This window comes from Canis lupus, chromosome 15 (assembly GCF_003254725.2).
Source record: "Canis lupus dingo isolate Sandy chromosome 15, ASM325472v2, whole genome shotgun sequence".
Taxonomy (NCBI): domain Eukaryota; kingdom Metazoa; phylum Chordata; class Mammalia; order Carnivora; family Canidae; genus Canis; species Canis lupus.
The window spans coordinates 22,724,392-22,740,198 of record NC_064257.1 but is presented as its reverse complement, the minus strand read 5'-3'; the positions used below and the strand labels follow the sequence as shown (position 1 = coordinate 22,740,198).

Below are 15,807 nucleotides of genomic sequence, written 5' to 3'. Positions count from 1 at the left end.
AAGTGAGGTTACATTTTCTTTCTTGTCCAATTGAAGCTCAGAGTCCAATTTATTCTGATTCAAAGGAAATAAATGCAATCTTTCGTGTATAACCAATTATTAGATTCATACATACTAGAGAGAATTAATGAAAATATTTTTTATAAAAAGCCTTGCTTATCTGCCTTTCAAATACACTAGCATTTAGTAATAATATTTTTAATAATTTTAGACATTCCCAATTGCCACTTCTGTAAAGAATTTGAATTAAAAATACTCAAGGCCTCTTTCCAATTCAAGATGAAAATGAACTTGACACTAAGAGTAAATATTGCCACCAGAGGGCACTAGTTCATGGAAGGAAACCCATGAACTATTGCTTTAAAAAAAAAATGCTAATTTCTCTTTTAACGAGACACATTTAGCCGTCTCTTGGATACCTCCCTCACAGATGATTTTTTTTAAACAAACAGCTTAGTTTATGTGACCAATCGTTTATTTTACAAAGCGAACTTGAATAATAAAACTTTAACTGGTATATGATATCCCTCTTCTACTCTAAACTTTGTCAACCAAAAAAAGAAAAATTCAAGTTAATATATTGCTGAAGAGACTACGGCCAGTTGTTATCATTAAATGAAATAAATGTCACTTTTGTGATGCGGTAATTGGTGCAACTCAATTACCTTGTAGTTGTTTTATGCAAATCAAAACCACAGCCACCTTCTTAAAATATTTTGCAAACATTAGTAACTTATTCCTTTAACATGCCTTGTTAAGAAGATTAGATTTTTCTTTATTTTGCCATACAACTGATACTCTGCTCAACTTCTGACTCATAAATAAATGCCTCAAGCGTAGACCATCTCTTCATAACATTACCTAACAGGAACTACCAGATTTACACATGGGCCTTACGGTATGCTGGTGGGCATCTTTTCTCATAGAAGTTCTCATTTTCGCTAGATATTTTTGTTTTTAAACACTTGCTCTGTGCCAGAGACTGCAGCCATCCAGAATGAGGATGGTGGCTCTGCTGGGGACCTGGAGGAGGGGTGCAGAGGTACTAGAGTCTCCTTGCAGGACTGCACGTGCAAGGAGGAGCAGTAATTAGGCCCCCTGGTGCAGGGCAGGGGGAGAGGTTGAAAGAGGTGGAGATGAGACACAGCTTGGCAGAGGCAAAGTTTCATCCTGAATCTCTTCTCTGTTTCCAAACCATTCCATACCGTGCTAGAAGCTTGGGAATAGCTACAGACCAAATGAGGGAGCCTTGAGGATCTGGGGTGCAGGGCCCAGGAGCCTGGTTATACCACAAGAAGTAATGAACTGGCTCCATGCCTCTCCAAAGTATCCCTCATGTCCTCGCCTGGGCCAGGCTGGCCATGCTCCCTGCCCTCTTTTCTTTTTCCTCCCTCGCCCTTGTGCCCTCCTGACTCTGCTCCCCCCACCCTTGTGTCCCTTCCTTCTGATGGCTCCCCGAAGAGGCAAGAAATAGGTGTGCAAATACAAGAGGTCCAAGTGAATGCTGACCGTGTCTTCATAAAGAATTGGCTGTTCTTGTTTTTAGGAAAATAAATAGAAATATGCCCTTCTCTCTGCTCCCACCTCACTTCATACCCCGTTGAGGTTAAAAGCCTGGCATCAGGGGCCCTGCAAACTGTCTGAGAGCAAACTGTGTCCCCTCTCTGCGCTTCTGTGGGTTTTTTCCCCTGCAAATGGGGATAAAGTGATTACCCATTTCACAGCCCTTGCTACAAACACCACAGGGTGCTAGCTGGTGTCCTTATTGCTTAGCCCTCTCCCCACTGTATTATCATTATCTTCTTCCTAAAGACTGGGAGCTCCTTAAAAGAAGTGCCGTGTCTCATTCATTCATATGCCCAGGACCTTTTGTAGTGCCAGGTTCTGTCAGAGAAAAGAAGCTCATAAATGCCTCATGTAAAATGATCCTTTAAAAAAATTCCTTCCTATTATTGTTCCTTTTTTTGTTCTCCTTTACAGCAAAACTCCTTTTTAAAAAAAGAGAGAAAAGCTGTTTATGCTCTGTCTCCATTTTGCCTCTTCCTATTCTCCGTTTTGTCAAATTAAATGAATAATTTTCAGACTCAAATCTAAAATCCTCAAAATTAAATTCCCTCCCCACTCAAAAAAAATTAAATCCCCGACTTAACCTGCAGATTGCTCCTCCTAACATCCTCCTTACCTCGGTAAACAACAACTAAGTCATTCCAGTAAGTGGAACCCCTTGAATTTGTTAATATTTGACCAGTTTTTACTACAAAAGCAGCAATTTTATATGGTCCGACCTACAGACTGCCAAGGTCTACACTCGAGTCTAACTCCTTTTTCTCTCTTAATACGAAATCAATTGATATTAAATTAGCGTAACTCATGACCCTAAGTTCAGAATATATTCCGAATCTTTACATTTTTCATAACTTTCAGGGCTACCCACCTAGTTAAATCCCCTTTGTGTCTTATTTGAATTACTAACCAGCTTTGCCCTTGTCCTTCTCCTTCCCATCAGTCAGTACAACAGCCCAAGGAACTTTTTAAACATAAATCAAATCATGTGACTCCTGTGTCCAAAATATACTAGGGCATTTTCAGAGAAAATAAAAAACAACAACAAAGTCCTCACAATGAACCATAAGGCCCAGTATGATTTTCACACACTGTGATTCTCTGGTTTCAGCTCCTACCTCTCAATTTTGCTCACTTTGCTCCAACTAACTGACTTCTTTGGTTATCTTCAAATGCACTAAGCACATTCCTACCTCAGGACCTTTGCACTGTTCTCAGATTGAAAGACTCTTTCCCCAGATATCCATTTGGCCAGTTCCCTCATTTCCTTTATATCTCTGACCATGCACTATCTTGTTCATGTGTTTTTCCCTGGCCGCCCTACATTAATGAGCAAAGACACACACATGCCTTATGCTCTCTGTCTCCCTTAGTTTCCTTTATTTTTTTCCATAACACGTATCTCCATCTAACAATATATTGTATTACATATTTATGTTTTTATTTGTTTACTCTCTGCCTTAACCCAACAAAGTATAAGCTGCATGAGGACAGGTACTTTAACTGTTTTGTTCACTGCTATATCTGTATCAGCTAGATTTCCTGCCACAAAGCAGACCCTCAATAATTATTGCTTGAATAAAATGAAATGGCCTCATTAGAAGTATAGAGCACATACAAATTATTCTTGAGAAGTTTTTTTTTTTTAATTTTAAAGTTCTAAAAAAATCCACTGAGAGAAGAATCTGCTAGTACTGAAATGTGCTCAATGGATAGTTAAACATGACTTACGGTGGAAGAAATTTACATGCTTGTGCTTCAGGGTCGCTACATGTTTTAAAGCAGGGAGTGGCACAAGGTTCATATCTCCATTCACACATCCTCCTGTAGGGCACTGCTGCCTGGATTTCTGGGGAAAAAAATAAAGTCTCTATTTGCACATATTTTTGATGTACAGCTTGAAAAGTAATGATTTATGATAGTAACCCTTTTAGGGTTTGACCCCTCCTTGACCGTAAGGCCGTAGAAAAGACAGCACTAGGGGAAAAGGAATTGCAATTGCTTGGTGATGAAAGAATTTCATGGTAAGATTGAACATGTAATTGTTAGTCTACCTTCCAAAGATTTTAAAAAGCCAGCAGTTGGAGAAAGCCAAGAAAATTAAAAATCTTTTCTCTTTACATTCGGAGGGTTCTCATGATTTACACGTCATAATAATACAGAATACTTGTTTGGAAATTTACTTTTTTGCAAAGTAATTTTCTGTCTATTATTCTATCTTATTCTTGTAAGCCTGTTGAGTATTGTTTTCATTTTATTAATGAAAAAATTGAGGCTCACAGGAGCCAGATGACTTGCCAAATTCAAACAATTAGGAAAATGGTAAGACCAAAGACATGTTTGCTGACATCAAACCTAGGAAGAGCATTCCATCTTTGTTCTTCTCACAGTACTTACAGCGTTGCCTTGCGCATGATAGGTATTATCTGATGACAGAAATAAATGAATGGATTTTAATAATACATGTTTAACAGTTATAAAACCTCCCTTGGTTGAAGACTGAAGAGTTTTCTCCTGCAAACTCTGCCAGTAGTTTCCTCTTCCTACAACATAAAACAGTCTTTCTGTAGCAGTCCAAAATTATCTCTGAAGAAGAGCTCCACAAAGGAGAAAGTTCAGGGTAGAGGTTATATTTCTCAGATTCTGGATACTGAATGCAATTCCAAAGTATGAATAGGGAAATAAAACTTTTCAGAAGGCATCTATGCATCCAAATGTTCAAGTGGCCATTAAGTCTGGGTCACTGGAATTGTGGATCCTGACAGAGGATTGGTTCCAAGACTAGAGTAGACCCCTAGAGTTTCTTAGGGGTCTTTCCTTCCCACAAAGATACCAGTTTCTGACATGCTGATAATGCCCTTGGTGGCACTTCTCCAAAATTCAGGTTGGGCCACTGGGTCTTAGTCTAATGGAGCATATTTCTAGATTGGAGGGGAAATAGAGGCTCATAATGTTCAATTTTTAAGTAAACTCAGGTAAAAATATCATATCTACTCCATAGAATGTCGTAATAAGCATGTCAGTGACTCATTTTCTAATCAGTACAGGAACCCTTCTTAATAGGCAAAAAATTGAAGCTTGTCTGAATTTCTAAAATCCAAAGACTATGAAGGTTTGCAGAAATTTATCCACAAGAAAAAAGGAAAATGAATGAATGAAATGAATGAAGTGTTAAAATGAAACAATTTCTTTGGGAGACCCAAGGTATATGTCAAGCTCCTAGATTTTGAAAATAAATCATGACTTTTAAACATCAGATGATGCAGTGAAGATTCCTCCCTGAAATTCAGAAAATTCAATAGTTATAAAATTGTAAGAATTTCTAGAAACAAAGTCAGGCTTCCACTGAACCAGGGAAATCTTCCAGAGATCAATAGAACTAGATACCCTGCTATTCAAAAGACAGAGATAGACATGCTGTCTTTATCATTAAGAATCAGGTTATTGAGAAGCTATCTTCTAGGAAAGAAAAAGTAAGTACAAACAGTAGACCCAAGAGATGTGAGGAAACTCTATTTCCAAAATCCGGATATTACTGAAAGCAATAATTGGGGCCACAATTAAAAGTAACATTACTTAGGGCTGTTTTAAGCTGTTTACCACTTAATTTATGTGATATAATTAACTCTACAAAGTAGATATTATTATTTTCCTTATGTTAATTTCACACAAACTGAAGGACAAAGAGGTTAAGAAACCTACTCACCCAAGGTCATACTATTTGATCTACTTGTACTCCTTTAGGAATGACTTAAAAATTGAAATGTGATTAATATTTTGCCATAATGTAAATTATATATTGATTCTCCTTGTGAAAATCTCAATAACCATACCTTCTATGCTGAAGCTACTTGAATGTTTGAATTCTTCGGAATCATCATATTTTGATGCTTTGACACTAGAATCTGTGAAGATGATGAAAAAGCCTTTCTTGCTGTATAACTCAAATGCACTGTAACCAGGAATCCAGAGCCCCTGATGGTGGAAAAATGTGGCTCTCCGATGGAAGGCTGAATTCGCCTGCCACAGTTCCAAACTAAGAGTGTCATCATCATGGACATACAGAAAATAGTTTGGCCTTTCAGCAGATTCCAAGGAAATAAGTGCCAATGCTGTAAAACATAGAGCAGTGTGTTTGACACCCCCTGGGTTCTCTGAAGAAAGCAGATCATCAACATCAGCATTATAAATATATTTATAAAGTGGAGAAAAATAGAACTATACAACTGTCATATATAATTAATACTAATCTTAATGATTTCAGAAATGAATTATAAGAGCTCTAAAAGGAAAATTAATATTTTAATATAATGAATAACAGTGACAGCTCAAAAGATCAGTCTTTGCTGAATTCTATTCTTTAAATGATTTCTCATGTCCCTGGGGGGGGGGGGGGGAGATATCAACCTAGGAGCCCAGAGCACACAATTTCATACAAGGAATTGAATGGTTAATTGGACACATATTTTGTATTTACAAGCTTTAACATTTTCAAATGCACAGAATCTCCCAATGGCTAAATTGGGTGATATCAAAGAATAGGGAAATAGATCCCATTTAGGCATGTCATTGCATTTCAATATCACTGGGTTCTTAATGGGTAAATATTCTTGCAAGTGATATTGTTGCATTAGGATAGAAACTACTCTTTCAACATTATTGTCTGTTTCCCAATAGATGATCAAATGGCTAATGAACAAACTATAAAGCATTTGAGAAGTGTCATCCTTTTTTGTTAAGTATTTCAAAATGCTTTCCTTATATTTGTAAAACCCATGATATAAAGGTTTTTGAATTGAAATTTTAGGTTTATTAGATCTTAATTTTTTTAAGTTTGAATTTTTTAGTTTAAATCCATTAGGATTTTTATATTAAAAACATCAATTGTTATGAATTATCAAATAAAGAGCTCACTTAATCGATTCTAAAGGCATCGATTATATCTTAAAACTTGCAAGTCCCTCTGCTGAGCACTAGAAGATGCAAAAAGATAGGTGTTTTCATAGATTAAAAAGAACTAAAGGAGTGTTTTTTACTAGAAAAAAGCAATTCATTCTAAATAAAAAATTGGAAGATTTCTCAGAATAAATATAAAAGTTAAATCTGATTCATTTAATAAATATTTCCTAAGTTCATACAATACCTCATACATGATTCTAAGTAGTGCTAGTATAGCAATAACAGAGCCTGAGCATCGCCAGATCAGAAAGGGACACCAACCACTGGTTAGAATGAGCACCAAGTGGATATGACCAGTATAGATCCACAGATGCAAACCGGTAAATGTGGGACCAGGTCTGAGGACAGATAAGGCCATACAAGGATAACATTCTGATTTATTTTCTTAATAATATTTAACTTTGATGTCAAATCAAAATTTCAAAAATTTCTAATCAGGTCTACAATGGTTTTTATGAAAATTTAAGTTGTGCTTTATATAGGACCAAAAATTCAATCAAGTAATTGCAATTCTAACGTATATATGCCAAGAGATAAAAAAAGAAAAGATTTTACATACAAAAGAGATAGCTGGTTCATGTACCAGGGTCTTATTTTATTTTTTATCTCTTAGGACACCTAAAAAAAATGCCATAATCATATTAGATCCCCAATTAATAGCTACTGCATGAACAAATGAAAAAATGTAAATGGAAAATAAAATTCCTATTTTCAACTGGAAACTATACTTACATGATGCCTTCTCTTTAAAAAGGCCTGGAGTGATCATAAAATTAAAAAATAAATTGCCATGAATACTACTCCTTGGCAAAGAGAAAATGCTTCTACTGGTCATATTGGCCCCCAAAATAAGGCCACTCTGTCCATAACTTGCCAGCATGTACGGCCCTTCTCCAAGCCCTAGTTAAATGCAAATAAGAGATTATAAATTGGCATGGGAGATTTACAATTCGAGCTGTCATTTCAATGGGATTACATTTTAATAACAAAGAAATACTCCAAAAACTTTGGTGCATTTAAGTATTCATCATTAATATAATAAGTGAACTTAAAATTTACACAACAATATTTAGTGGAATATTGAAGTCCTTGCTTGCTGACAACCACACAATAATAAAATACTTATATTTTTAGTAAATGCCATAAAATGAACATGAAGATATTATATACGGTCTTGGCATTAAAGAATTATTGGAATAAGCTCAACTGTAACCTCTGAACTCTCCTACCTTTTTGTTTTCCTTCTACAGAATCACAATTCTTTATTTCTACATTAGCTTGATCACACAGTGCCCAGTATTTAATAAAGGAAAAATATATCAGTTCTGAATATCTGAAGAAGACTAATGGGTTTTAAAAATCTATTAAATTATTTGGGATGACTTAATTTGACAAATTAAAAATGGTCATTTGAAATTAGTTTCTTTTCATGACCACTATCAACAATCTCCTCAATTCCATATTCCCCTTCAATCATCAATCTTCATCGCATTATTTTTTTTATAAACTCCTACTCTCCTTGTCAGGTTAATGCTTTTTCTATTGTTTTGATCACAAGAAATAGATTCCCCTGTCACTCCACTGAATTGATCAGTGTCTCATGGGGGCTAAATACGCTGTGTTCACCCTCTGAATATGCCAATATAGTATTATAGATGACATGAAAGAACCGGTTTGAAGAATCCTATAACACTTCAGAAAAAAGAACCATCACTAGTCCTGCAGCAGGCTTGTTGACAGAAAGCAAAATGTACCAAGTAGCAAAAGGTAGAAAATCAATATTCATAGAAAATTCTGCTTCGGGATCCAAAGGACTGCAGAAGGAATGCCAGAAAGTACAAAGGCACAGATGGAGATTTTTGCAGCAGAACTGTGTGAGGCAGGAATTCTTAAGTAAGGAAGTTACTGGAGCATTTTTTTCAAACTGATGTCTGTGTCCATGGTGTAGAGCACATGGTAACAGTGTGTAGTGATCTTTCCTAGATTGGGATGTGTTAACCGTACACGAGGCAGCGTAGCATGGAGGTCAAGCCCCTTGGTTCTGAATGCAGATCACTTACAGATCTCATTTTCCTACACTTTTTGGCTAAGTGACTTCGGCCAAGTTATTTTAAACTCTCTGGTCCTCAGTTTCCTCCTCTATAAAGTGTTAATAATAATAATACCTTACAGGCAAATTTTGAAGCTTAAATTATAAGTAAAATAGTTAAAGATAAAAGCTATTGCTAATATTACTATTATTAATATTAGGGAAGCAGTCACAGTTTAAGCATGACATCCAAAGGATTGATGTGGAGTGTGTGTGTGTGTGTGCACACGTGTGTGTGTAAAGTCCTCAACAGGAGATATTTTTGGCTTATATTTTCTCTAACTACCACTGAATTTTTTTAACGCTGAGTTTTTTTTTTCCTCCATCGAACTTCCATGAATGTAACAAAAGCAACCAAAAACTAAAATGTCAATTTTCTTTTTAATCCATTTTCTCTACTTCTCTAAAATTATCTGGCTTTCTTTAGGTATTTATAGCTGACAGATTTCTCCCTAGCTCAGTAAGGCACCAAAAATGTCTTTGATTAGTTGCCTTGGGTTTTGTAATGGCCTAGTTTTCCCGTTACTATTACTCTAATTTATCCCATCATGAGTCCAGAATTTGTCCAGTCACTGACAAAATGAGCACTGTACTGGATCATCTTACTCATTTGAATTACGTTTACATGGCTATGCCTTCCTCAATAAGTAGGTCGGACAAAAAGCTGGCTCAAATTCTGTCAATATATGGCATTTTCACTGAGGATATAACACTGTCTCTTCTTATATCTATGACTTAGTTCTAGGTAACACTTCTTCTTAGACTTCTCACTGCAAATTTAGATGCTTGGTGGGGCTAGGAGAGATCCATTATACTGTTTGATAAATAAATTCTCATTCTGGTAATATGTAAATAATTATTTTTTGCCTTCAATGATGATGAAATAAATTCCTTATATTATAATCACACTTACAGTTTGTTTGACATCTATGACGTATCTGTGAATAATGTCTATGTTTATAAATAGTGGTAAAAGATAAGCATTTGGTACATGCTTTTCATCCTTTTTTACCTAAAAAAATTAGCTAACTTCATTCATCAACTCATTCATGTCACACAAAAACCATTTATTGAGGGCTTCTTAAATGCTGATAACTTACTTACACATTGTTGTTATTTTAACCCAAGTACTTAGAAATTTAGATACATTTTAGAAAATAAAGGCTTTCATTGAGTTATATACCAAATTAAGAACTATTTCTCAGCCATGTTGTTCAAAAACTTTTAATCTAAAAATATATCCCATAGAATGCTATAGTAATAGTCTTTATTTAAATGTCACATACCTTCATTGTAATATTCACAGTCAAGTGCTACAAAATAAAAGAATAAATATTAAACTATATAAGAATCTGACCACTTGTCTGAAAGTATGCATAATATGGCTACATGTTTATCATGACCAAGTGAAAGAACACAGAATGACATCATTATTCGAGAACTTCCTTTGAGCAAAGAGGATTCCTAAAGATGATGTATTGTAATTAAATTTCATAAGATTTTATAGGTAGGCAAATATATCTGCCTATTTAAAAAATGTGAACTGAAAGTGTTAAAATATTTAGATGACTTGCCATCTACATAAGTGAATAAAAAGTTTATAAACTCAAATCTGAAAGCAAATTCAAAACACCTTTTTAAAAGATCTGTTTCTTAGAATCAGAACAGTGAAATTCACAGCCATAAGGGGAATGAAGTCATAAACAATTTGAGGACGGTATTTAATTTATAGTTCAAATGTTAAAGTGACAACCGTCAAACAGAACAGAAAATCTTACCTCGATTTTTATTTTTATAAGTCCTTTAACTAAACTACAATTTATCTGCATCGTCAAAGGAATCGAAAATTTAGTTATCTTAAAGAAATTCTATTTGCATGACTTCCATGGTATTTGTCCTAAGGTAAGACAATTTAATCTCCTTATAAGGTTCCCACCTGACGATGTTCTAACTGGGGTACTCACAACAAATAGTGGACGACCTCCAGTGAACCGATACCCCTTCCTGACAACATTTGTATGCGTACGCTGCCACACTTGTGCATAAACATTCACAATCCCCACCCAGATTACAGTTACACGTATCTTCATGGCAATTTTTGGCAAAAGAAGTAACATCAATCTGAAAATGAAATTTAAAATAAGTTAATTTCAATAAGCACTAACTATAATTGATTAAAATTCAACCTTTCAAAAGAAAACTAACTGGTAGATTTTCTTTTTTTTTTTTTTTTTTAAACTGGTAGATTTTCAAAATTTGGTATTATCAGCTTAACACTGCCACCTAGAGTTCTCAATATCTCAAACCTATATATGGACCAAAGGGGAAAGTATCAGGCAAATGTAAGATCAAAGAACTAGCAAAACAGGTAATGGATTTAACAAAAAATATAATTTCAACACCTGCAATATAATAATATTTCGATGTTTTGTAGAATCTCATTGTTTCATTGCTAGCATATGCACACGGCATTAAAAGAATTTTCTGTCACCAACTGTACTTTTATTGATCTTTCTGAATACCTTAAAATTTTTTCAACTTCTATTGGGGCCTAAAATTATTATGTTGGGAAGGCATTCAGAAATTTATATTTCTGAATGAATCACACTCCATCTTGGTATATGCTTTTAAGACCATTTTAAATGTGCCACCACTAATACTTTTAAACTCTACGTTGGGTTGAGAAGAATGCCCATGCAGCAATATTCTCTGAAGAAAAACAAATACTTATGGCTTTGCCCAATCATTTCCTGCTTTAAGGATGTATGATGTATGTAAAAAAGCTTTATAACCTAGAACAGAATATTACCAATACTATGTACAAATGTCTGCTGTTAAATAAGATGGAGTGAGGGAGAAAATCAATCAACTAAATGTATCACTTCCTCAGAAAAACAAACGACCAAATCTGTTTTCCTGCCAATGGTTAGTCCACCTGAAAAGCCAACAGTTAGCTAAACTATGTCCCATCCATCTCTCTAGTACATACAGCAGTACTCATGTAAATATGAAAGTTTAGTAAAGTATCCATTTACCACATTGCGACAAGGAGCAAAAACATCACTGTACAAAATGGAGCACTCTCTCTTGGCATAAGGAAATTTGTTTTGATGTGCCTCACAGGGTTTAAATAATTCACTTGGGGTTTCACACTGTTGAAGAGAAATAAGGGAGAAGAGGAAGTTTTCAAAGGGGTGACCACTGCCGCTGAAACCAGAGTCAAGTATTCTGACTCCATCCATTACAATCACATCTCACATATTCTCATCCTTTTAGGTTTTTCCTAAAGCATCTGTGCTCAGCCAACTCAATAGTCTGTATTATTTTTGAAAGCAATTAAGCAAACAATGAAAATTCTGGCCATATTAGAGAGTAGAGGTCAACAATTTTTAAGTTTGGCTCAATGGGGGCTCCTGGGGGGGATGCTCCCCGTTGGTTAAGCATCTGCCTTCAGCTCAGGTCCTGATGCCAGGGTCCTGGAATGGCTCCCCGGGGAGCCTGCTTCTCTCTTCCTCTGTCCCTCCCCTGCTCATGCTCTCTCTCACTTTGCCCTCACCCTCTCAAATAAATAAATAAAATATTTTTAAAAACTTTAAATTTGCCCTCAATGCAGTCACTAAAAAATTGTATTGAGCAAATGACTCTCTTTCCTTTCATTTTCAGCTCTCTCATTCCTGTCACAGCCATCCTCTGAGGAGTTACACCTACACACATGTCTCCAGGCTCACCTGTCACGCACTCAGCAATTTGGTCTCTGCCTCTTCTAATCCACCTCCCTGAAACCGCCCTGGAAAGGAGATCAATGATCTCTTCATCAGAGTTGCCTAAATATAAAGGCAACTTTATATTTTTTATTTTGGCCTTCACCTCACTTGACCTTTATATTTCGGTCTTTACCTCACTTGACCTTTCCCTACCTTTGACTCTGTTTATTACTTGGCCTTTCTTAAATGTCTCTTCTCTTTTTCTTCTTATGACCCCATTTGCTTCTGTGTTTCCTGCTAATTCATTAGCTGTTACTCCCCATTTTTCTCCCCCTTCCCGTCTGTGCAAAGCTTGGTCCTCAAGCCTCTGTTTTTCTCATTCCGCATACTTCTCAGGGCTTCAACAACCCGTATATCCTAGTAACTGCCAAAGCCCTATTTCCAGCCCAAATCTCCTTCCTGCATCTCAAAACTTGGCATCTCCACGTAAATTTCTCTGTCGTTTCTCCCTCAATGCATCCTAGCCTGTACTTATCTCTACACCACTGTCCTGTCCCCACTATCCTCCACCATCCCTCTTCTCTTTGCCACCATCTAACCAATAAGCCAGGAAGGTGGGAGACTTTCTTGAATTCTCCAGCTTCCTAAATGTAATCTTTCAACAGATGCTGAAGATTTTAATCTTTAATGCCTCTCAAGTTTGTATAGTTTTCTAAATCTTAACTGATGTATCATTATCAGCTGGATTATAAGAGCCTCCCAACTAGTTCAGGATCCTAGCGCTCATACCTTGCAGCTCTATACTTTGCATTCCAGCCTTTGCCTACTACAAGCCCTCCAGAACTGCCATATTGTATTTTTTGAAATTCTCATTAGGTACCCGTCCTCCTGACACCTTCTCATGGACTTCTCCCTCCTTTGCTGCTACACTATTTCCCAACATCTTCACTTTTCTGGCTCCTGTAAGTCTTGTAGGATTCAGCACAATGGCACTTCCTTCAGGAACCTTCCTTTGACTGTAATGAAGGCCATGCTGTGTTCATCTCTATCAAAGCACCTATCTCCTATTCCCATGGTTAATTCTTCTACCTCAACTACGAACTTAGACTCTAAATTCCTAATGACAAAGGCTGTGCTTTAATCATATGATGGGTTTATCATATGGATTTAGATGGAAAGCATCTAAGTGCTAAATTGAACTTCACAAATGAAAAACTTTTTTTAAAAAATTTTTTGTTTTGGCCATTAGGTATGAATAAGAATACACATCACAGGGAGTCTAAAATTCTTTGATACTCCACATATTTAAGTATTATTATAAATTGGTTATTCCTTAACTCATTTTAAAAGGACAAACGTAAGAATTTGTTGAGAGACTTCTAAATGCAACAAGATATATGAAAGCCATAGTAAAAAGGATTTTGTATCTCTCTATAGACAGTTCATATACTAATAAAATGTTTATACTTTTCAGCTTAGGCCATACTGAAATATGCTCCTTAAATTTTACTAAATTAGGTGAATATTTTCTCCCATCCCCCTTTAATGCTTTTAAAGAAATTTTGATACATTAGGTAAAGTGGTAAAGCAATTAGCCAAATAGCAACCAACTGGAAAGCTGTAGTGTGGACACCACTTTCAATTAGAAAGAAAAATAGGCTAAAAAGGAAAAGGAGTAGAAAAGAGTAATACTAATTTCTGATTTGACTCTGTTTTCTGAGTTAGCTCAGCATTTCTCAAAGTGTGGCCCATAGGACACTATTTCTTTGAGAATTAATACATAAAAACAGATTATGTGTTAATAAGTTAGTAAAGCCTTCATATTCATCCCTCCCTTGGATACTTATAATGCCTCAAGAAATCCTTCAAAAAAATATATGTCTAACCTAATTGATTCAAATTTGTCTCAAAGGTAGTTGACCGCAAATCCATAATCCATTCCCTATTCATCACACACACACACACACACACACACACACACCCATCCCTGGAGAACAGATGGTAAGAAATTATGCCTTCATTTATTCATTGCTTTGAGTTGGCGAAAGGTACATTATTAGAAATAGAAATACATTGATAAAGCATTTGCTATGGAAGGAAAAGCATGAGATTAAAAGACATGAATCTCAATGACATCTCTGCTTCTTTCTGGACATATAATATTAGGCAAGTCATTTAACCTTCCTGAGCCTCAATTTCTTCATCTATCATACAGAGGCAATATCTTTTACATTACAAGATTGTCACAAGCATTACAGGAGAAGGTAAGTGTGAAAGTAATTTGTCAGTTCTAAATTACTATACAAATATGACACAAAATATTATCTAAATAAATTTCCTTATAAGAATAAAATGATTGAGGCAAAAAATATACCAAAAAAATATGTTAAGTTCTATTATATATATATTCTACTTACCTGCCCTAATGCCCAACTATCTCCAAATACCTGGGCATTTCTCACTTCCAAGTTATTGGAAGTGGTCATATCATTTGAAGTGCATTTGTCAAAGTTTCCACATAATCCTGATAGCTTGTTCTAAAGTGAAAGAAAATGATCATGAAATATAACATATTCCATACTCACTTCAACATTTAAGGAAGGGCTCATTCACTAAAAATTTTAAAGATTAAAAATAGGCATTTTAACAATTTCCACAACCATGTAAATATGTTTCAAGATGACATAATTTCATATCTACTTAATTATATTTATTTAATTATATATATACAGTTATTTTAATTTCTTAACAATGTTTCGCCATCTCCCAAATTTTATCTATCTACACTTACCATTGCCTTAGCATTGATACAAGTAATAATGTAAGTAACTTGCAGAAGTATAATAAAGACACTACTGTTTATGTGCACACGTACACATATGTGTTTTGTACATATTCATATACATATACATTTTTAATGACGAAAAACCCATCTCTGGATATGCTTGAGGTTTTGCAACCCTATAAATATTGAAACAGTAAAAATAATAAATTTTTCTATAGGTCATACTTTGAAAAGCTAAAACATCCGAAATATAACTTCTAAAGAAAAAGTTAACCTTAATACTCATGTATCATGTCACCATGAGACTCCATAAATAAAAACCATATTTTTAACTCCATGATTATAAAGGTTATTATAAGTTTTGAAATGGTTACTGGAAGTGCCATATGAATTACTCAATCAACAATACCCACTGCATTTTCTCAAATAATGTGAAATACTTTACTCTTAGAGGCAGAAGATAAACCAAAAGTAGGAAAAAGAATGACCTTCCTAAAACAATGAAAATTCCCCTTAAAACACTGAAATTAAATAAAAATGAATGCTCTCTTCATATACTGAAGAATAGAATGCAGCCCTTAGCTAATGGTGAAGGAAGCAAGCCATGTCTTCAGCAAAACTGACATTAACCCTGGGATTGCAACTGTCATGACTTTTTATCATACAGCCTCTGCTCTCAGAAGCCACATAAATTATCCAAAGACGAT

The 15,807-nt window shown here is 35.3% G+C and overlaps 1 protein-coding gene across 2 annotated transcripts in view; it reads right to left on the bottom strand.

Moving 5' to 3' along the window:
- OTOGL (otogelin like) overlaps positions 1-15,807 on the bottom strand; it is a 130,181-nt gene that overhangs the window by 42,197 nt on the left and 72,177 nt on the right. For both annotated transcript variants that reach the window (XM_049094370.1, XM_049094369.1), the window contains exons 27-33: positions 14,733-14,852; positions 11,647-11,763; positions 10,576-10,732; positions 9,898-9,924; positions 7,255-7,422; positions 5,397-5,675; positions 3,295-3,412 (exon numbers count right to left, since the gene is read on the bottom strand). In XM_049094370.1, coding sequence (XP_048950327.1) covers positions 3,295-3,412; positions 5,397-5,675; positions 7,255-7,422; positions 9,898-9,924; positions 10,576-10,732; positions 11,647-11,763; positions 14,733-14,852 — 986 coding nt within the window. The remainder of the gene's footprint in view (positions 1-3,294; positions 3,413-5,396; positions 5,676-7,254; positions 7,423-9,897; positions 9,925-10,575; positions 10,733-11,646; positions 11,764-14,732; positions 14,853-15,807) is intronic.